At 48.6% G+C, this 23205-nt stretch overlaps 2 protein-coding genes across 3 annotated transcripts in view; both read right to left on the bottom strand.

Moving 5' to 3' along the window:
• Positions 1 to 2694: 2694 nt before the first annotated feature.
• ANKRD53 (ankyrin repeat domain 53) lies at positions 2695 to 13007 on the bottom strand. 2 transcript variants are annotated; one of them, XM_081020945.1, is made up of 6 exons: positions 12931 to 13007; positions 11169 to 11310; positions 9038 to 9237; positions 6905 to 7069; positions 4696 to 4837; positions 2695 to 3615 (listed from the first exon to the last, which is right to left on the bottom strand). In XM_081020945.1, exons 1-6 carry the CDS (start codon positions 12984 to 12986, stop codon positions 2860 to 2862), a joined length of 1461 nt encoding a protein of 486 aa, XP_080877071.1. In that variant the 5' UTR covers positions 12987 to 13007; the 3' UTR covers positions 2695 to 2859. The 2 variants fall into 2 exon arrangements, with proteins under 2 accessions (XP_080877071.1, XP_080877072.1); XM_081020946.1 differs by having other exon boundaries at positions 4696 to 4816.
• Positions 13008 to 16688: 3681 nt separating this feature from the next.
• Positions 16689 to 23205, bottom strand: part of LOC308485985 (shootin-1-like) — a 19878-nt gene continuing 13361 nt past the window's right edge. The window contains exons 12-14 of the mRNA XM_081022210.1: positions 19399 to 19452; positions 18080 to 18353; positions 16689 to 17057 (exon numbers count right to left, since the gene is read on the bottom strand). Coding sequence (XP_080878336.1) covers positions 16918 to 17057; positions 18080 to 18353; positions 19399 to 19452 — 468 coding nt within the window. The 3' untranslated portion in view covers positions 16689 to 16917. The remainder of the gene's footprint in view (positions 17058 to 18079; positions 18354 to 19398; positions 19453 to 23205) is intronic.

Here is a 23205-nt window from a genome sequence, read left to right as displayed (position 1 = left end):
AAGTCCCAGGTGAGGTCCCCAGTGTGTCCACCTAAAGAGCCTGCAATAACCAGCTTAGGAAAGCGCTTGGGAGCCCCTTTCAGCCAGAGCAGTGCTTTCTGGGGAGGGGGGGGGGGAGACCCTTTGGCCTGACTTGGCAGAGAGCGTGGGCAGGGACACCCACACAGAGGGCACCTGTGCCCGCCTGCATGCACATATATGACCCCCCAGCCATGCTTTCTGTCACACACAATCCAGCACTCTTAACCTTAATCAGGCGGTGGGGGAGAACTTACTGCAGTATTACTGCGCCGCCCCCTCAAAGCCTATTTGCAATGCAGGGATGCTGCGGCACAGAAGTTGGGGATGTTGACCTTCCCATGTGTTGCAAGTAAGGTCCTATGCCAAAAACAGCCACCCGTGCCCCATTTAGGCTTGACAAGCAGCACTGCTGGAGCTGAGGCTGTTTTCTAATTAGGGCAAGGGGGTGGCGGTTCTGGCACGGCACGCGGAGTTACTTAACGGCACGTTTGGGCTTGACAAAATTGCTGTTGCAGCGCTAGGAGGGAGTACAGGTGGCTGGCTGAAGAGATCCCTCAGCCCCAGGGGCAGCCTGCCCCGTTTCACCCAGAGGCAAACCTGGAATACGCTGCCGTACCCCTCACCCCAACCCGTCCTCCCTGCTGCACCACCTCAGCCCTTCTGCTGCCACTGGAACGCCCCTCTCGCCAAGAGTCAGCAAGAGCGGAGCGTTCTGGCGGTGGCAGAAGCAGTGAGGCAGGGATGCCATCTCCGGCGCCTGCTTCACCCTGCCTCATGAGTGGGCCGGCACTGTTCAGTCTCCATCCCTTCTGTTGGTGCTGAGATGGGCCCAGCTGCCTGACTTAATACAAGACACATTCTTAGGGTGAGACTTTGCAGACATTTGCGTGCAGCTGCTGAACGCCTGGCAAGCCTAGACGTTTGTGTCTGCGTGCCTGCACCCAAATCCTTCGCAGGCTCTGGTCTTGCTGAGTGGCTGAGAGTTACGAGATCCCTCCGTGATCATTCATCTCTTGCCTAGAACCTCCCAAGCCTTATGTGGGAGTTTCCATTTGCTGATGGGTGGACTCTTGGGCGATTCAAGCTAGATCAGGGGTCAGCAGACTTTTTGGGGAGGGGGCCAGTTCGCTGTCCCCCAGACCTTGTGGCGGGCCGGACCACACGTGTGGCGGAGGGGGCTTCTTTCTCTCTTCCCAGCCCCTCCCCTCCCCCTGCCTACGTATGCTGCTGCCGGCGGCGCTGCGCTCTCCCAACCGTGGCTCCCGCGCCTGCCCTTGCGAGAGCTGCTTTTGGGCTGCTCGTCCCGCCGCCACCTACAACGGCCTCTGCCGCTCGCCAGTGCAGGCACCGGAGACGCGGTTGCGAGAGTGCAGCTGTTGGCGGCGGCAGAGGGACGAGCGGCCCGAAAGGGCTGGCTGGCTCGGGAGAGCCACAGCTCAGCCCAGCCCCCTTCCTCCACCATTGGCAGGGCAGGGAGAAGCCAGGAGGGAGGGAGGGAGGAGGCACTGGTGTGTGTGGGGGGGGAGGGGGAATGGCGCCGAAAAAAATGGTAGCACCGAAAAAAATAAACGGGGGAAAAAAGCAGAATCGCCAGTCCACGGAACGTCTGTCTGCAGGCCGGATCCTGAGGGCAATTGGGCCGGATCTGGCCTGCGGCCCATAGTTTGCTGACCCCCGAGCTAGATTGTGCTATGCCCCATGTGGACAGCCCACTCCCAGCCTTAGTGTTGGCTGTTGTGCTTAAGAGGCGGTGATGCCATGCAAGAGGGATGGGCGGACTTTGTCCAGGCTGCGGACTCTGCTGTGGCAGTGGCTCTCCCCCCTTGGCTGCGGGGGCTTTCACAGGCATGGGGCAAGGGCACGCTTTGCTTGTACGTTCCTCCAAAGACAGATCTGAGGTAGGTGGTGGAAGCAACTGTGGAACTCCCTTCTGCAGGAGGCAATGATTGTCCCCAACCTAGTTGGCTTTGAAAGGATTAGACCAATCCATGGGGGAGAGGGCTATTGAAGGCTGCTAGCCATGACAGCTATATGCTCTTGCCTCCACAATTGGAGGCAGCCGTGCTGCTGAATCCCAGCTGCTGGAAACCACAGGAGGGGAGAGTGGCTCTTGTGCTCAAATCCTGCTTGCAGGTTTCCCATAACGGGCATCTGTCTGGCCATTGTGAGAACTGGGCTGGATGGGCCACTGGCCTGATCCAGCAGGCTCTTCTCGTGTCCTTAAGAATCCTTACAGTTTTCCCAAAGGTGGGGCAGCTGTACACTAGACTGTGCCCCATAAGAGGCAAGTTCTCTGAGCGGACCACGCTCTGTAGGCTTTAATCCCTATGCTATACAACCCTGAATGTCTTAGAATTGAAAGAACCAGCCCCACAACTCTTCCCTAGTGGAGTTTGATGCTGCTTATTTAGTTCATCGTGCCTTGCAGTACTGAATAATTCGCTTTACAGCTGCAAAACGTTTTGAAAGCCAGCTTCCTTGAGGCTTTTGTGTTCTGCACACTCCTGGCCTCTAGAGGGTGCAAGCAACACACAGTACAAACTGGAAGTGCTAGGTTGGCAGGAGCAGGGACCAAGCAACAGAAGTTCACCCGTTGCGGGGATTTAAACCGCCAGCCTTCTGATCGGCAAGCCCAAGAGGCTCGGTGGTTTAACCCACAGCGCCACAAAAATGAGCATTAAATAAGCTGGTTTAATTCCCACCCACCCACCCACCTCCCCTGGTGCAAATGTTCTCATAGCAAACTGTTTCAATCCAGACTCAAATGATTATTTCCAGCCCTGCTGGGCTCTGCTACAGAACTGGGGCAGGCACATATTTTTGTGCTGGGTGAGCGAACTACCCCACAGGTGAATCTTGGTGGCTGCTGCCTTTGCTCTGGGTAGAGGAGGAAGAGGAGATGTCTTTGCTGCTGGTGCTGGCCGACTCCAGCCTTGGAAAGAGCACTTGGGGGTCGCTGTAGGTGGCAAGGTGGGCCTTCAGCGTGCCCAGAAGGGCCGGGTCCACCGTCTGCCTCAAGCTCAGTGCCATCTGATCGGTCCAGCGATGCTCAGGGCCGGGGCGGCGCCTGTGCTGCAATCCGAAGATGTGCTGGGGCCTTAGATCCCCCGGGACATCCAAACGGGTCGCCCGGGTGTCAGGATAGAGGCTTTTCTTGAGGACTTCGAAGGGCAGGTCGGGCATGTCCAGGATCTTGCCGATGCCGTCGACCTGGATCTCAGGGTCGCCATAGCCGTTCTTGTAGAGGAAGAGGTAGGAGGTGAAGTCGTGCTCCGCGGGCGGGTCAGGATGGATGCCCAGCCGCACAGTCTCCGGCCGGCTGATGCAGGTGGCCGGCAGGGAGGCTAAGTTGGTGCTGACGTTCCACGGCCGGCACCGCCGGTCCTTGCGCACCTGGTAAGTGTCGTCCACTCTCAGCGGGACTATTTCTTCGAAGGAGAGGATTGGGCTGGTCTTCTTCCGGGTTCCTCTGAGAGGGAGCACAGACTTCCGCTTCGTGTCCAGGCAGCGCACGATTCTGGCCGGAGGCGGAGGCAAATGCTTTTTGGCCAGCCACTCATCAAAGGCCAGTTTGTTGCTGAGATTTATCTCTATCTGTAATGAAAGGACAAACAAGGCAGTGGGCGAAGGGCCACAGTCTGTCCTCTTCAGGGGGGTTGGCCAAGCAAATCTGCTAAGCCCTGGTTTTGACTCAAATAAGCCGAGACTGGGCCCATCACCTCCTGGCAAATAGAAGGGGAGGAAATGGAGGCAGTGAGAGATTTTCCTTTCTTGGGCTCCACGATCACTGCAGATGGTGACAGCAGCCACGAAATTAAAAGACGCCTGCTTCTTGGGAGAAAAGCAATGACAAACCTAGACAGCATCTTAAAAAGCAGAGACACCACGTTGCCAACAAAGGCCCGTATAGTTAAAGCTATAGTTTTCCCAGTAGTGATGTATGGAAGTGAGAGCTGGACCATAAAGAAGGCTGATCGCCAAAGAATGGATGCTTTTGAATGATGGTGCTGGAGGAGACTCTTAAGAGTCCCATGGACTCTCCATTCTGAGGGAAATCAGCCCTGAGTGCTCACTGGAAGGACAGATCCTGAAGCTGAGGCTCTAATACTTTGGCCACCTCATGAGAAGAGAAGACTCCCTGGACAAGACCCTGATGTTTGGAAAGATGGAGGACGCAAGGAGAAGGAGACGACAGAGGACAAGATGGTGGGACAGTGTTCTCGAAGCTACCAGCATGAGTTTGACCCAACTGGAGGAGGCAGTGGAAGACAGGAGTGCCTGGCGTGCTCTGGTCCAGGGGGTCACGAAGAGTTAGACACGCCTAAACAACTAAACAACAACAACAAGCCGAGACCTTAGTTTACAATCATTGCCTGCATTGTGGCTACTAATGTTCATGATAAAATGTATTTCGTTAACACAATTTGCATATTATTATTGATATCGGTGGAGAGGAGAAACGCCATGGTGCATCTGCAGCAGCAAAACCTTCATTTGCCCCAGCTGCAACAAAACATGTCTCTCCCCTATTGGTCTCTACAGCCAGAGACAGCGCTGTAACTCCCTAATGGTTTGCCCTCTCTTAAACAGCCCAGCCATGTGGCGTAAGGAGCACCGGTAACCGAAACGACCCTGAAGGCGGCTTTGCCTGTGCACATCCGTGCTGCTGCTTACCTGCTCTCTTTTAAGGAATTCGATTTTCTGCACCTCGCACGCCTCCTTGATCTTGTTCAGTTTGGCGACCTGCTGGACAAAGTGCGCTTTGTCTGCTTTCCACATGGCGCTGGCGAGACACCTGCGGAGGGAGAGCACCACCCTGGATGTGTGCAGGAGGATCTGCCTCAGATGACTGGCAGAGAAAGACCTGCATCACCGTCCCATATTGCAAAGCTCCCCTGCTGGTATCCGTACCATTTCCTGCACAGGTGCTTCTAGAGCAGGGGTCCCCAAACTAAGGTCTGCGGGGTAGATAAGGCCCGAGGGACTCGTTTATCCGGCCCGCGGCGACCCCCGCTGCCGCCGCCTGCTTGTACCAGCGCTGTGCTGTGCGGCTGCCCACTTCTGGGTCAGAGGAGCACCGGAAAGAGTTTGTGCACATGCGCGAGCGTTATTTCCGATGCACATCCGGGTCAGAGGAGGCCTGTGCACATACGCACAAGCTATTTCTGGTGCTCCTCCGAGCCGGAAGTGCGCCATAAATAGCGTGTTCGCACGTGTATGGACACGCACTCTCCAGCCCGCCCCGCGATTGGCGCGGCAGAACTGGTCCGAGGAGCGGTAAGTTTGCTAACCGCTGTTCTAGAGGCACTGAGAGCCTGTAGAAAGACTTGGGATGCATAAGGTCATTTGGAGGGACCCCAGTTGCTGGAAAGCACAGGAAGGGAGAGCGAGCGTCTGTTGGCCTCAGGCCCTGCTTCTGGGCTTCCCCTTGAACAGGAGCCTGGACCAGATGGACCACTGGCCTGATCCTGCACTCAGACTCTTATTCTCCTATGATGCTCTGAGGATCATATGTAGGAGCTCCAGCTCCCCAGGGGCTTCTTGCTTGTGCCAAGAATCTCATATATACTGAAGTGGAAAATATAGACGCAGGGATGTAGCAGATGCTTTATTCTGAATCGGATCATTGACCAATCTAATTCAGCATTTCATTGACTGGCAGCAGTGGCCCTCCAGGATTCCAGGCAGGGAGTTTTCCCAGCCCTACCTGCAGGTGCCGGGGATGGAATCTGGGGGCTCCCTGGCCAAGGAATGCACAAGGCAGAGGGTCAAACCTTTATTGTCCAAGGTAACAGTCACTTCTACAGCTCTGGAGAAGCATGCACACCAACGTTGCGTCTAGGCAGCTGTTCCCGAGTCTGCGCTCTATAGAGCAGTTGCGGCATCTCGGTACCACTTCCCCTCCACTAGTTTATGTACCTCCCCCTGACGGGCTGCATGCATGTAGCCGGAGACTGAGCCTGGGTGGAAACTGCCCCTGCTCTTCTCCCTTCAGTCCCCTCCTGGTTCTGGGAAACATGGTGCAGGAGAAGGTGAGGAAGCACTCGGCCCTTCACTTGCCTGGCCTGCCTCTTCCTCCTCCTTTTCCTCCAACTCTGAAGCTTCCTCTGCCTGGGTGCACACTCGTCAGCAGGTGCTCTGCTGAGCTATGCTCCTTCCCCAAAGCAGAACTGGGATTCCTTCTCGCAACCCACAAGCAACATTTTGAAAAGAAAAAAAAACATTTCTATCCACCCAAGGCAATATAGCTTTTTGCAGCCTAGGACCCACGTACCTACGGGACCGCCTCTCTTGGTATGCCCCATGGAGGACCTTAAGGCCCACAAATAACAACACTTTGGAGATCCCGAGCCTCAAGGAGGTTAGATTGGTCTCAACCAGGGCCAGGGCCTTTTCAGCGTTGGCCCCAACGTGGTGGAACAGTGTCACAAGAGACTAGGGCCCTGCGGGACTTCACATCTTTCCGCAGGGCCTGCAAGACAGAGCTGTTCCGCCTGGCCTTTGGTTTGGACTCAGTCTGACCCTTCTGTTTCCCTCCCCTTATGGTCTTGATTTATCAGCTACTTTAAAATGAGGCTGCATTTTAAATTGCATTTTAACCTGTATTTTAAATTGGTTTTCCCCCTCCTTCTCTTTCCCCCCTGTTATGTTTTTACTGTGATTTTATTGGTGTTAGCCACCCTGAGCCCGGCTCTGGCCGGGGAGGGCGGGGTATAAATAAAAATTATTATTATTATTATTATTAATAATAATAATAATAATAATTAAGGGCAGGACTGAGTGCACTTGACTTGCAGCACACAGGTGGGTACCTGGCATTTGCCCACAATGCCCCTTCCCATCGCCGCCTCTGGCCCATCCTGTCTTGATGCAAAATACTCACTTGGCACAGGACCTGTGGCCCCACATCCTGCACAGGTCAATGGGCTTCTGGCCCTCATAGTCCCGGATATGGACATCGGCCCCGGCCTTGATCAGTTCCCAGATGCAGTTCTCACGCCCCTCGCTGGCCGCCTTGTGAAGCGGAGACACCCCGCTTTGGTTCTGCCTGGAAAACAAGAACCCCCCGGGGTTTCATTGCTCTTTGCGGAGTCAGCTGCAGAATGTTTTCAGAAATCTGAATCAGTTTGCCCAAGATGAATAATAATAATAATAACAATAATAATTTCTTATTTATACCCCATCCGTCTGGCTGGGTTTCCCCAGCCACTCTGGGCGGCTTCCAAAAGAATATTAAAATACTGTGATACATCAAACATTAAAAGCTTCCCTAAACAGGGCTGCCTTCAGATGTCTTCTAAAAGTCTGGTAGTTGTTCTCTTTGACATCTGTTGGGAGGATGTTCCACAGGGCGGGTGCCACTACTGAGAAGGCCCTCTGCCTGGTTCCCAGTAACTTGGCTTCTCGCAGTGAGGGAACCGCCAGAAGGCCCTCCGTGCTGGGCCTTAGTGTCTGGGTAGAACTATGGGGGTGGAGACGCTCCTTCAGGTCTACTGGACAGATGCCATTTAGGGCTTTAAAGGTCAGCACCAACACTTTGAATTGTGCTCGGAAACGTACTGGGAGCCAATGCAGGTCTTTCAGGACTGGTGTTATATGGTCTCGGCGGCTGCTCCCAGTCACCAGGCTAGCTGCCGCATTCTGGATTAATTGTAGTTTCTGGGTCACCTTCAAAGGTAGCCCCACGTAGAGCGCATTGCAGTAGTCGCAAAACGGTGATGCAGGGCACACACTCCGGAGCAAAAAGGCCATTGTCCCAGAGAACCAAGGGTTCTCTGCTCCTCCAGTTTTAAATGCCTTAAACCTGTGAGTGCTCATCGTTATATGAAGCGAATGAAACGAAATCAAAACTTTAGACAAGTTCATGGAGGAGGAGAGGGCAAGGTTGACTGCTCTGCCTCCACAATTGAAGGGCAGCAATGCTTCTGTGGTCCCAGTTGCTGGACACCACAAAAGGGGATATTTGCTCTTGTGCTCAGATCCTGCTCTCAGGTTTCCCAGAGGCAACTGTTATCATTATTATTTATTAAATTTGTATAGTAACCTATGCCTGTAGATCTCAAGGCTATTCACGGCATAAATGAGTGGCAACCCAGTCAGATGGGTGGAGTACAAATGAATTATTATTATTATTATTATTATTATTATTATTATTATTATTAAACTACAATATAAAAAGCACAAAATACGTAATAAAAATAAGAACAAAATCAAACCAATAATCCCCCTCCCGCAACACATTTAAAAGGGCCTGGGATGTCAACCAGCCAAAGGCCTGGTTGAAGAAGCAAGGTGTACAATGAAGGTGCCAGGCAAGCCTCCCTGGGAAGAGCATCCCACAAATGGGGAGCCACCACGGAAAAGGCCCTGTTCTCGCCTGTTCTCGTGTTGCCACCCTCTGGACCTCTCAAGGAGGAGGCACACAAAGAAGGGCCTCAGAGGATGATCTCAGGGTCTGGGTAGGTTCCTACGGCGAGAGGCAGTCCTTGAGGTATTGCCGTCCTGAATCATTTAAGGATTTATAGGTCAAAACCAGCACTTTGACTTGGGCACAGAAACTAATTGGCAGGCAATGCAGCCACTTTCAAGCCCCTGTGAGAACAGGATGCTGGACTGGATGGGCCACTGGCCTGATCCTGTTCTAAGCATAGACTGAAATGCTCCCCATCCTCAGTAGGGCTGGCTGTGGACGACGGAGATCGGGGCTTGTCCATCACTTAGCCCAGGCTTCCTCAGCCTCGCCGCTCCAGATGTTTTGAGACTACAATTCCCATCATCCCTGACCACTGGTCCTGCTAGCGAAGGATCATCTGGAAGGCTGAGGTTGAGAAAGCCGGACTTGGCCCTTTTTTCGCTGTGCCTCACCCCGGGACCGAATAACTGCCGCTCCCCCTCCAGGGAAATCCCACTAAGCGAAGGAAGGAGGCTCTGCTTTGCTTCCACTTGCCCCTCCTGCGCATAGCTGGGTGTGCACAGGGGAACGATGGGAAGAGGAGGCAAGGGCTGCCCAGCTCACACGTTGACGTCTGCCTGTTTCTTGATGAGGTACTGCAGGCACTCCAGCGCCGCGTTCCGGCTCTCCTTGCTCAGAACCAAGTGGATGGGCCTCCAGCCCGTCAGGCTGGCCAGGTTCACGTCGACCTTGAATTTCTCCACCAGCATCTGAATGCAGTCCAGGCGCCCGTACAAAGCTGCCGTGTGCAGCGCAGAGAAGCCCTGGCAGGAAGAGAAGACCTTTGAAGGTGACCCAGAAACTACAACTAATCCAGAATGTGGCAGCTGGACTGGTGACTGGGAGCGGCTGCCGAGACCACGTAACACCGGTCTTGAAAGACCTACATTGGCTCCCAGGACATTTCCGAGCACAATTCAAAGTGCTGACTTTTAAAGCCCTAAATGGCCTTGGTCCAGTATACCTGAAGGAGCATTCTCCACCCCCATCGTTCTGCCCAGACACTGAGGTCCAGCTCCGAGGGCCTTCTGGCGGTTCCCTCCCTGCGAGAAGCCAAGTTACAGGGAACCAGGCAGAGGGCCTTCTCGGTGGTGGCGCCCGCCCTGTCGAACGCCCTCCCACCAGATGTCAAAGAGAACAACAACTACCTGACATTTAGAAGACATCTGAAGGCAGCCCTGTTCAGGAAAGTTTTTAATGTGTGACATTTTAATCTATTTTTAATCTTTGTTGGAAGCTGCCCAGAGTGGCTGGGGAAACCCAGCCAGATGTGTGGGGTACAAATAAATTATTATTATTATTATTAATGGCAGGACAGATTGATCAGCCTCCGTTGACTGATGGGCTTCTCTGAGCCCCCGTGGCATCCCAGGAACCTCTGCGGGGATTTCTGCACAGCATGAAACATCCAGCCTTGTGAATGGAGTTCAAAACCCAATTCAGCCATGAAACACGTGGATAAGGCTAACCACTACCTTATCCTACTTTATCCTTATTTGTTTCATTGCATTTCTATGTCGTTTTCTTTCACCAAGGACGCTCAAGGTGGCATATATGGTTCCTCATATAACCCCCCCCCCCCACAACCCAGTGAGGTTGGTGAGGCTGAGAGGCAGCGACTGGTCCTGAAGGTCGCTCTCAGTGAGCATCATGCCCGAGTGGGCATTTGAACCCTGGTCTCTCAGGTCTTAGCCCAGCACTAACCACGATACCACACTGGCTCTTTATAGGGCTGTCATGAATGTCGGGTCGGAGAGCCCCATCTGTGCTACTCTGAACTACGCATGGAATAATACAAACTCCCTCTATGGAACACAAATGGGAGTCTTGAGCTGAGATGGAAATGGGGAGGCAACTTGCCTTTCCTGGCTGAGCTAAGACTTGAAACAGGCTCTTAGCCATTAAAAATCCCGCCTGTACCTAAGGTGACAGGTGTAGCAAAATACTCTGAGTATAACCCTCAGTTTTCCACTCTGCTTTCCAGAAAGGATTTCTTCTATTCATGGGGGACCCCCTGGGATGGGACAGAGAGCAAGTCCGTACAGTATTCACACGATTGAACGCAGTGAGGTTTGTAGGGGCGTTTCGCAAATCTCCCCCCGCCCAGCTGTTCACAACAGATTAAAACACCAACACTGGAAACACAGTGAGTGTTGACCTAGCCTTACTCTCTGGCAACACCGCCAGAAAAGTCTGGGTTCGGATCTGCCTCTTTATCTATACTTGCCTGGTCCCTATGCCATCCTTTGGCAAGTTGGTGAATGCTGATCCTCCCACTGGAATTGCAACCAGAATGGCTTATAAAGCAACCTCGAATTTGCACACTTAACACCCATATATGTGCTGAGGATCTTGAGGAGGCAATTTATTTATTTTCATAAATTTTATACACTGTTTGATTGGGGTGTGTGTGTGCCAAACCTCAAAGGGGTTTACAAAAGGACATACCAATGAAATCAAGGAAGATTTAGAACAATAGTATAAAACACTTTAAAAAAATCAAAAGGTTAAAAAGCACACCACTTTCTGAGCGTCTGGCTAGCCTTGCCTAAGCAAGAATCTTTTTAGCAGGTGCCGAAAATAATACCGCGAAGGCACCTCCTGGATCTCAACAGGCAGGGAGTTCCGAAGTGTGGATCAGACTGCATGTGCCCCCAATCGCACCCCAAATTTGTGCAAACGAGGTGATATTTACATTAATGTCAGCCTGAGTCGGGCTTTCGGCTTTTTGGATACAGATCTTGAGCCAGTGAACTTGTCCGCTGCTGGCAGCGTACTGCGAGTCTTTTGACAGGACCCTTGCTGGAGCCTGCTTAGAGAACTTCCTAGGGAGAAGACTGAAGAAGAAGATAGAAAAGGCATGGCCAAGTCAATCACCCCTTTTGGACACATTTGCAAAATCCAAGGACCTGGGAGACAGAGCTCACTCCATCATTGGCTCTGCTGCATCAGGAATCCTCTTCCCTCAGCTGTTCTCTGCAGGAATTGGGCCGATACAGGGGCGTCTGAATACTCCAATTACTTCCCCTTGGTGTAACAGGGCCCATGTTTTGTAGCCTTGTCGTACTTAACCATTATGTCTGTGCCATAAAATTGTTCAAGTTGCTACCTCCCACAAATTCACTTCCTTGTGGTTTATTTTATGTCTGTATATGGACCATCAGATCCTGTCTGATGACACTACATTTTGCAGAATCTCTCGCACAGTGGTACCTTGGTTCTCAAACGGCTTGGGACTTGAACAACTTGGAACCCAAACACTGCAGAACAAGAAGTAAGTGTTCCGGTTTAGGAACTTTTTTCAGAAGCCGAACATGTTCTGTTTTGGGCGCCACACTTCTGTTTTGAGTGTTATGCTGAAGTCTGTCTGTTTCTGCTATTTAATTTGGGTTTTTGTGGCTTTTTTGTTTTGTTTTTGTGGCTGTGTGGAACCCAGTTCAGCTACTGATTGATTGATTGTGTGACTGCAGTACATTGTTTATTGCTTTCATTTTATGGCTCAAGGGTCTCGTTAGATAGTAAAATTCATGTTAAATTGCTGTTTTAGGGGTTGTTTTTAAAAGTCTGGGATGGATGAATCCATTTTGCATTCCTTTCTATGGGAATCCCAAAGGACAGCCTCTGTGGGAGGGAGCTGGGCACCAACTGCTCCTCAAATGGGCCAGCCGGCCAATATAGTTAGAGATTGGTGCTGGAGCTTTGATCTTCCTCTTCCCTCCCTGTCCCTTTGCCCTCTTGTGCTGTGTCTTTCCTTGAGGTTAGAATTGCAGAAGTTGACCGTGCGCAAGCCTTTAAGGCTGGAGAGCAGGATGAAACAAACAAAACAAAACAAACAAACAAACAAAGGCAAGTGTAGCTAAAACGATGATTGGCAGAATTCCCCTCCCTTGATGCAGCCCAAACAGGCCCCTCCATGCAAGAAGGAGGCATTAGGAGGGTGTTTCTTTGTTTACACCTCTACAAAATTGTCAATATGAGAAGAGGTAACATGTTTTCTAATTTTCTCTTGGTTACATGTATTTTCTTCCTTTTGTATATTTGTATTTTTTCCTTTTTTTCTAATTTGTACTCAATAAAATTAATATTTTTTTTTTAAAAAAGGAGGGTGTTTCTTTGGAGGGGGTGGAGGTCCCCTATGTTTGCCCCAAAGGATCTATTTTGGGGGTGGGAGGGAGATAAAGTAGGGACCCCCTGCCCAGTTTCCCAGCGAGGACTGAAAATACTCAGTGACAGCCGCCCCCCCTTGCGGCGCGAAATGGTACAGCCCCGCTCCGCCCGCACTCGCTCAGGACCGCACCACCTGCCCTAGCCGAGAGGGGTGGCTGGAGGGAGAGAGAGAGGGAGACGCGTGTCCTCCCACAGCGGCGTCCGCCCCGCCCCGCCCCCTCCCGCCCGGCCACGCCCCCTCCCGCCCGGCCACGCCCCCACCCTCCTGCCCCGCCCCCCGCCCCACTGGCCTTGGGGAGGCGCCGAGGCGGCCGTGCGCTTCCGGGCCGCTCTTGGGCCTCGCCATCCCGCCGGCGGCGGCGCCGTTGCCAGGGCAACCCGCAGGGCAGGCCGGAAGAGGCGCGCCGACGTCGGCGGGGAGGGGCGGGGACAGTTCGGAAGCGCCGCCCCCTGGCGCCCCCGGGAGACGCGCGTTCGAGACCCCGCCGCGGAGGGAGAGATTCTCCCTTAAAAATACCCCCAAACTTATATCCTTTTCCTTTTGTTTTTTTTTTTTTAACATTTTGCAAAAAGGTTTGCCCCCACCCCCAAATAATAATTGTTAATTAATTAATTAATTAATTATGGCAACCCAAAATGATAAGAATGGATGTCACCCGTCTCCCGAGACTCATCGTGATGGAAGAATGTAATTTGCTACCCTGGTTTGCTGTTCTTCATTCAGCAACTCTTGCATTTATACAATGCATGTTATTGTATAAATAATTCTATTGTATAAGTGTGCATTATTATTATTATTAATATACCGCCCTATGCCCTCAGGGTGGTTCACAGGATAAAATGAGAATATAAAACAACAAAGTACAGAATCAAAATAAAAACCACCGCCACCCAATAACACGCCCCCATTCCCCACATGTAATATATACTCTGTGTGTGTGTATACACACACACACACACACACACACACACAGTGGTACCTCGGGTTACAGACGCTTCAGGTTACAGACTCCGCTAACCCAGAAATAACACCTCGGGTTAAGAACTTTGCTTCAGGATGAGAACAGAAATCGTGATCCAGCGGTGCGGCGGCAGTGGGAGGCCCCATTAGCTAAAGTGGTGCTTCAAGTTAAGAACAGTTTCAGGTTAAGAACGGACCTCCGGAACGAATTAAGTTATTAACCCAAGATACCACTGTATACACACACACACACACAGTGGACGCTCGGGTTGCGAACATGATCATGCAGGAGGCACGACCACAACCCGCAACGTCTGCAACCTGCAGTGCCACGTCTGCGCACGCGCAGGTTGCAATTTGGCGCTTCTGCGCATGCGCAAAGCGCGATTTAGTGTTACTGTGCATGCGTGAGCGCTGAAACCTGGAAGTAACCCGTTCCAGTACTTCCAGGTTTCGGCGCGTCTGTAACCCAAAAACGCTCAACCTGAAGCATCTGTAACCCAAGGTATGACTGTATACACATGCCCATGCATGAATTTATTTGGTTATTTTGCATGCCTGAGCACCCGCTTATGGGTCCAGGGGGGACACCTCTTTATCCGCAGGACCGGAGTGTTGTAAGGGAGACTCCTTTGAGTCTCAAAGTCTTGGGTTCAAGCCCCACATTGGGCAAAAGATTCCTGCCGTGTAAGAAGATTGGACTAGAAGATACCGTACTTTAAAAAATACTCGATAAAAGAATTGTGCAAATATGATGCACACCCAGAGAAACATAAAAGCATTTAGTGACTGAGACATTTTGCACCACAAACAAGGATAACAAATATCAAAGGTTTTTTTTAAATAAAAACCGAATTAGAATGAGCAGACTAACTACATCTACACAATTCATAACTGATATAAACCCTAAAGAAAGGCATTTACAATTGATGAGTAATCTCAGAATATCCTCAGCCCCAGGTTCATTTGTAGTCTGTGCCAACTACCAGACAAAAGAGGGGTTAGAATGACAAGTTATACCAAGAGAAAAGTTAAAAGGCTAGTTTTATAGATTGGTTGTCTTTGACATGAGCATCCTTCCATCCCATTGTGGCCTTTGAAACAATCTATGTACATTTTTCTAAAAAATAATAATCAGGCTTTTAAAAAATTCAAGATTTGCTGATGCTGCAAATACTTTGGAAATAATTTCACCCCTTAGCTACTCGAAAGTCAGTCATTACGGAGAGTCAGTCATTAGACGTCAGCTGCACGATGCTGTTCAAATACTCTTCCAAATACGCTTTCAGGGATTTAGTGCAGTTAAAAATAACACGCTACTTACTAGTCCGAAAGGAGATCTAGTATGACGTGTCATTGACATGTTTACTTTAGTGGCACTGACCTAGTGCTTCAATCCCAGGATCATAGTAAGACTTGTACAACAGCCTTTGAGAAAATCTTGTCTCTGAGTGGGTTCCACCCCCCCCTTCCTGGCCGGAGGCTCAAATTTGCCCTGGCCTTGCAAACCTGAAGACAAGCAAGGTTGAAATAAATAAAAAAATTAAATAATTGTCCAGTAGCACATTAGAGAAGGGACGTGGGTGGCGCTGTGGGTTAAACCACAGAGCCTAGGGCTTGCCGATCAGAAGGTCGGCGGTTCGAATCCCCGTGACGGGGTGAGCTCCCGTTGCTCAGTCCCTGCTCCTGCCAACCTAGCAGTTTGAAAGCATGTCAAAGTGCAAGCAGATAAATAGGTACCGCTCCGGCGGGAAGGTAAACGGTGTTTCCGTGCACTGCTCTGGTTCACCAGAAGCGGCTTAGTCATGCTGGCCACATGACCCGGAAGCTGTACGCCGGCTCCCTCGGCCAATAAAGCGAGATGAGCACTGCAACCCCAGAGTCGGCCACGACTGGACCTAATGGTCAGGGGTCCCTTTACCTTTACTAGCGCATTAGAGACCAGCTAAGTTTGTTCTGGGTATCAGCTTTTGTGTGCATGCACACTTCTTCAGATACCAGAGCGACTAAGTATGTTCTGGTATAACCTTAATGCATGCACACAGAAACTTATACCCATAACAAACGTAGTTGGTTTCTAAGGTGCTACAGGATAATTTTTAATTTTTATTTATTTATTTTGACTGCATCAAACCAACAAGGCTACCTACCTGAATCTACAAGCAAGGTTTACAGCTCTCTTTCCTGACAAGGACAGACTTTTGCACCATGTGAGGCTCCTATGAGCCGAAAGCTCCACCTGTTGAACTTCTCACAGACCCGTGTCCCAATTCAGAGCAGCTCCACGTGATGCAAAGAGCTGCATCTACCAGGAAAGAGACCTGAGCACCCCAAAATCAGGCGAGGGAGGAAGACTCCTGGGCAAATGAATTCAGGCTCAGCAGCAACGGAACAATTTGCTTTGCGTTTATCTTGTGCTTGTCTTCACCCCTTTGCCACTGCCAAGAGGCTGGGGAAATGGCTCCAGGAGATGGGGCGACTTGCAGGCTGTTTCGGGGGGGGGGGGGGTCCCGACTCCCTGAGGTGAGCGGGATCCTCCTGCTCATCTGAAGGGATGCTACTCTGAGCAACATTTTGTACATCTTCCCCAATATTTTAATATTGTCCTCTATAATTTCTCTTTGAAAACTAGATCGAGTGTAATAAAACCCTTTCTTATTTTCTTCTTTAAATACCTCATTTAATTGAAAGTACAGTGGAACCTCGGGTTGCGAACGTGATCCGTGCGGGAGGCATGTTCACAACCCGCAGCATTCGCAACCTACAGTGCCACGTCTGCGCACGTGCTGATTGTGATTTTGTGCTTTTGCGCATGAACAAGCTCCAAAACCCGGAAGTAACCCATTCCGGTACTTCCGGGTTTGGCGTGGTGCGCAACCCGAAAACGTGTAACCTGAAGCGTCTGTAACCCGAGGTACCACTGTACTGCAACCAATCATTAATGTTTTATCAAATCTCTTCAAAATCTTTCAGTTTTAATGTCCCTTCCTTTTCTGTTGAAATATCTCTATATGTAAACCATTTTCTTTTATTATTATTATTATTTTTTTATTGATATTGCTTCTATTGGCGACAACCACAACAGAGTTTTCTGTTCTAGTAAATCTTTATATCTTTCCCAGACTGTTAGAAATGATCTCCTAATTATATGGTTACAGAATCCTTTGCACACTTTCTCTTTGTTTTACCACAAGTACGCATGCTATCCAAATCTATTATCATGTCCTTCAAGGTTTAGCAAATCTGTTTTTTCTAATTTAATCCAGTCTCAAAGCAAAGCACTACAGGCAGCTTCATAATATAGTTTCAGGCTGCTTCAGTGGGGATCTCGACTCCCTGACGCAAGCGCGATCCTTCTGCTCATCTGAAGGGGCGCTACTCTGAGCTGCGACTGAGCGAGGGCAGGCTCTTCCTCTGAACATGGTGGGATCGTAGCTTCCAGGTTGCCTGGGTCACCTTAGAGAACAAAGAGATGTTGGTCATTGTGAGAGATTAAAAAAACAACCAAAAGACTGGTTCCTTAATACTTAAAGTCCCAGGATCTTTTAAATAAAATGATCTGGGCAAAATCGCCTTCTCAATCCGGCCTGTGGACTGTCCAGGAATCAGCGTGTTTTTACATGAGTAGAATGTGTCCTTTTATTTAAAATGCATCTCTGGGTTATTTGTGGAGCATAGGAATTTGTTCATCCCCCCCCCCCCAAGATATAGTCCGGCCCCCCACAAGGTCTGAGGGACAGCGGACTGGCCCCCTGCTGAAAAAGTTTGCTGACCCCTGGCGTATCGCATCTACCTTAATAACATAATATCATCCCACTTCCTATGTTACTCATTGTGCAAATATGGCCAAAAGCTGCCCCCCATATAAATTTATTGATGTATAAGCACTATATTTTTATTGCAAGATTGTCCCAATTACATACATGTTGACCGCAGGCTGTCTTACTTATCACATGTTAACCATTTGTTTCTAATGTGATGGATTGAACCCTGTGGAGGCCCCTAGGCAGTCAAAATCTCAGGGGCCCCCTCGCAAATTATCTCCTGATACATTTCTGTAATTTTCTTGCAAGATCAAATCAATATCATTTTGATCCATTGCTGCGGTGCCTATAGACTGATACCTATTTGGTAATCTGGCAGTGCTAAGTCCTTCTGGCGACTCACAGCATCTTGATACCTTTCACCAACAACTGGCAAAAGTAAGGAGGAGCCAGGGACGGCTATTTTGCTGGGAACCAGGCTCCTTGTTCCTTCCTGACTGATGAGGGCAGCCAGGACTCAGCTCTAAAGCTGCAAATAAAACATTTTAAATATGTTGTAAAGTGCATTATACAAATGCAACACTAGATGGCGATGGTGAGCCATGGAAAATTTGATATATTTTTCAAAACGGGTTGTTTTTTAAAAAAAAGTATTTTCACTTTTTTAAATATGTGTCTAGATTCCACCCCGGTTTCAGGAAGAAGCTTGCCCACCTGTTGGAGTTTTGCCATGATCCCCAGAGCTCTTTGTGAAAGGATGTGGGTCTGTAGCAGAGAGGACACCCGCCCTGGCCTCCCGAACTCCAACGGACGTGATGTATTTTGTGGACACAACAGGTTGCAGTTGTGGGACCTGGCCCTGTGCTGGGCAGTCAACCATCCGGCGACGTCTCTGCAGGATGGACTCCAGCTGGTTGTCTGTGAGCTTCCTCTGGCTGCCTTGACGTCGGCTTGATCTCCGCCCCAGACTCCTGGTGCCGCTCTGGGCCTGAGAAGGTCGGAATTAATTAAAAGAACTGGCGCAGGATCAAGGAACAACATCAACTCCTGATAGCCGGAACATGGGAAGTTATCCAAAAATGTTTAATTTGGAACTGTTTAATTGGCTCTTTTGATTGTATTGTGATTTGGCATTGTATTAGTGTGGCCTCCATTGGATTGTTATCAATGAAAAAAATTAATTTACAAAAAAAGACGAGAAGGTCGGAATTAAATGCACCAGGGTGCTGTTAGAACCATAGAATTGTAGAGTTAACCGCTGCTTAAAAACCTCCAAGGAAGGAGAGGTCACCATGTTCCACTGTCAAATGACCCTTACGAAAAGTTTCCAAAGCGCAGAGCTCAAATGACCACTTCTCTTCACATAGGGCCTGATTTTATTTCTTATACAAATATTGAGGCACATGGTCACTCGCTGCCATTGGTATATGCAAACGTCTGGCTCATTTAAGACTATATATAGCTCTTATTCTCAACAATAATGGAACTCACAGGTAGCAAATACTTCTATTTTTTATATATCCTTATGATTAGGGAATCCTTGTATTAGTAAATACTTGATGAACTGCCTTCTCAGTAGTTCCGCTGGTCCACTATCTGACTTTTTGAAGATATCTGAAGGCAGCCCCAAATGGGGAAGTTTTTAATGTGTGATGTTTTATTGTGGTTTTATAATTTGTTGGAAGCTGCCCAGAGTGACTGGGGCAACCCAGTCAGATGGGTGGGGGTACAATTATTATTATTATTATTATTATTATTATTATTATTATTATTATTATTCTTTGTCCTTCCAGCCTTTGATGCTTTATGGTTTGGATTTTTGATTCTTTGTCTCTGTCCCCCTCCCTTTTCTATGTTTGCTCTTTGTTGTTGTTAATAAAGAGCAAAGCAACGACCAAATGTATTTGGTTAATTAATAAATGACCCAAGCGCCCCCCCACCAGCATTGCTGCTGTAGTGATGGACCCCATCTACTACTACTACTACTACTACTACTACTACTATTATTATCCACACACACAGACGATTCTTACCAGGAGACCCTGCAGCTCCATCGTGGTGCTTCGGCGCTTGCTCACGGCGGCTGCCTGCAGGTGGAGAAGACATGGATGGGGAGCCCATTAGGAAGGAACTTGCTCCCATCTCCTCCTCCAAGGAGAGGTAGTGTGGAGTAGCGGTTAGAGTGTCCCTTGAGGACAGGGGCGACCAGGGTTCAGATCGTCACTCAGCAAGGAAGCTGACAGGGTGGACTTGGGCCAGCCGCTGTCTCCTCTCACACTTAGGTGAGATTATATGCTGCCTTGGAATCTTTGATTTGATTCAACACATGTAATCATTATTAATATTCATTATTTTCAGTTGTTATCTCTGAGAAAATAACAGGATATATTTGTACGAATTCTTCAAACTTACACGACCCCTTAAAAATTAGGTAAGGAACCAAATGTTATATAATACTGTTTTATAATTTATGATAATTTAGAATATTAATGTATTTTCATATAATATTGATACTTCCAGCTGATGAAGGTGAATACATCAAAACAGGGCCCTGTCCTGGTTTCTGATCCATAATTGACTTCTGACTTCTTCTCAATGATTGAAACTCAGACCTTCACGTCGAATCTGGTCAAAGGCCTGGAAACGATGCCTTATGAGGAACGGCTAAGGGAGCTGGGCATGTTTAGCCTGGAGAAGAGGAGGTTAAGGGGTGATATGATAGCCATGTTCAAATATATAAAAGGATGTCACATAGAGGAGGGAGAAAGGTTGTTTTCTGCTGCTCTAGAGAAGCGGACACGGAGCAATGGATCCAAACTACAAGAAAGAAGATTCCACCTAAACATTAGGAAGAACTTCCTGACAGTAAGAGCTGTTCGACAGTGGAATTTGCTGCCAAGGAGTGTGGTGGAGTCTCCTTCTTTGGAGGTCTTTAAGCAGAGGCTTGACAACCATATGTCAGGAGTGCTCTGATGGTGTTTCCTGCTTGGCAGGGGGTTGGACTCGATGGCCCTTGTGGTCTCTTCCAACTCCATGATTCTATGATTCTATGACTATGGACTATGAACTTATCTCTACTCATAAACTCTTATCTCTAATTCTGTAACAAATTATTGTGTTATACACATCCTTATGAGTCTGAGTTTGTAATCTCTGTTTGAGTTTGTAATCTCTATTTGTGTGTGTAATCCTTGTCAGAATACATACTTTTGAATGGATTAGTTTTTGTTACAATTGACTATTGATTTGCGAGTAGGGACTACTCTGACTACTGAAACTTATATTGGTCTGAGTTCTTGGTGTGCTTTTTTTGGGTATATTTAATAACAAGAACTCCAACTTATTTATCGCTGTCTCCTCTCAGCCTAGCCTACCTGGCAGGGCCATTGTGAGGAGAAAGAGGAGAAGAACCACAGGCTGTGGGATGTGATCCATGAGAGGCAGTCAAGTACAACATTCCTTGTAATGCTAGAGAAGACATGCGAGGGAATGTTTGGTCCAGCCAGTCAAAACTTCCTGTTCTTCCTGGCTGGAGCATCCTTCCTTTTTTGCCTGTGATAGAAGGTGGGCGTGGCCTTACCTCTCCAGGTAACAAAAGGACGAGTCACGCAGCACACCTCTCTCTTTTTGACTTCCTTCTTCGTTTGACCAGGTAGGACTGCTCTGCTAGCTCTCAACTAGCAGAAGCACTGGGATTATTCCCCCGTATGGGGTAGATCCACATGTACATATTGTAACTAAGTCTGCCTTCAGGGATCCAACTGTGAACTGATGTGAGTAAACTTCTTTTATTGACTTTGAATAAGATTGTGGCGTCTTTATTCTTTTAAGAGGTATTCAAGGGAATTTACCAGGAACGTACAATTCAGTCTGAGATTGAATTGTATAATAGTGAGAGTATAGCTGTCAACCTTCCCTTTTTTGCAGAAAATTCCCTTATTCCAGCGCCGTTTCCCGCTGCTATCCCGGATTGTTAGATATCCCGTAGACTGTCCCTGGGACAGGTGAGGCTGCTGATCCCTTATTTTCAAATCTGAAAGTTGACAGCTATGAGTGAGAGGCTCACACGAGCCTGCAGCCAGCTATCTGCTGTGCATATAAAAAGAGGGAATGTAAACTCTGCTAAGTAAAGGAACTTGCTAGTGCAAGTTAGGAAGGATATTAATAAACAATATATCCTCTCCTGCCACCCTGAACATTCCCACACAGGCATCCCCTTGCGGCGAGATTTACAGGAAAGAAGCCAGCGGTTTTGAGGAGGGATGTTGCCACCGCTAGAGAAAGGAGACTTTGCTTTGCTGAGCGCAGGGTTGCAGCTTAGAAGTGGAACACCTGCTCTGAAGGCAGAAGGCATCACCCCTGATTTAAAAAATGCTGTTGTAAATGTGCATTTTAAATGTGACTTCACTTATGAATGTTTTAATGTTTTGTTTTTTGGAAAAACGTTTAATTTTTTGTTAACTTTGTGTTAAATACATATTCGGTTGTTGACCTCCTTTGTCATGTTTTATTTTGAAATCTTTAAGATAATATTTTAGTTTTCTGTTAATTATGTTGCTTTGACTGTAAACTCTATACAGTGGTACCTCTGGTTACGTACTTAATTCATTCCGGAGGTCCGTTCTTAACCTGAAACTGTTCTTAACCTGAAGCACCACTTTAGCTAATGGGACCTCCCGCTGCTGCCACGCCACTGGAGCACGATTTCTGTTCTCATCCTGAAGCAAAGTTCTTAACCCGAGGGGGGCCACTAGGGGGCACATTGGAAGATGGCCGACAATACCATCTCTCCGACCCACACGGGGTAATTAAGAGGCTGTTATGGGAGTAGGCAGCCTCCCTTGTTGCCCCAAGGAAATGGGGAGCACTGCCCTTGCCTGCTGTGCCCATAAATCACCCCCTAATTCGAAAGAAGGGGGTGAGGGCCCTAGGCAGAATGCCCCCGTGTGGACCTCGGCTCTCCTGGACGCTGTCTCTGATCACGCACTAGTTGCAGCAATTTGGAATAATTAATTACAAAAGAAGCAAATGCACATATTTCAAGTGAAGAAGGGGAGTGAAGTCTGCTAATTTAAGTGACCTCTGCGAAAGAAGACGTCGGGCTGGAGAAACAGGAATATTTTACGATGAAGATACACCAAAGGCGGGGTATGTTGACAACAGGGCTGAACGGGGGGGACGGGACCTCTTTTACTTTCCTTCTATGTGATTTACAACCCCTCCTCATTAGAACCGTCGGTTGAACTGACCCAAGCAGGATGATTAAGGTCTGTGTGGAGATAAACTTTAACCAAAAGTATGCTTTATGGAGACCGAGAAGCAATAAGAGCTTTTGGAATGGCGCAGCAATTAATTCGGAGTTGCCATCTTGCCAAAGGATTTATAGCCGGGAGGAAGAATGGACTTGTTTTTTGACTGCATTCCTAGTGAATCTCCTCAGAGGTTTTGAGAAAGGAGGCAGATTGGTGAAGATTAATGACGCTAAGACTGTTTTGATGTATGGAAGTGATGTTATATGGAAAACGTCTGGATATGGCTACTGGATAAAAAATAATAATATCCACGCAGGATTACAAACTGTTCTAACCAGCTTGCGGAGACTATCAGAGGTCACAAAGAGAAAGGAAAAATATATGAAAATAACAACAAGAGATGTGGAAAAATAATAAGAAAGGACTGGATAGTACTGTGAACATCATAAGGTTAGATTTGTGGACATTAAAACAGCAGTAAGAAGCAAGAAGTTGATTGGATCCCTTCGGAACTTGAAATATGGGTACCCCCAACAAAAATTTAAAATTCGGCTGTGTAATTTGGAATTTATGTAATTTGGTTTGATT

Source organism: Podarcis pityusensis (assembly GCF_964106645.2).
Source record: "Podarcis pityusensis genome assembly, chromosome: 9".
Taxonomy (NCBI): domain Eukaryota; kingdom Metazoa; phylum Chordata; class Lepidosauria; order Squamata; family Lacertidae; genus Podarcis; species Podarcis pityusensis.
The sequence above is the reverse complement of the archived record's forward strand: the minus strand, read 5'-3'. Positions and strand labels throughout refer to the sequence as shown.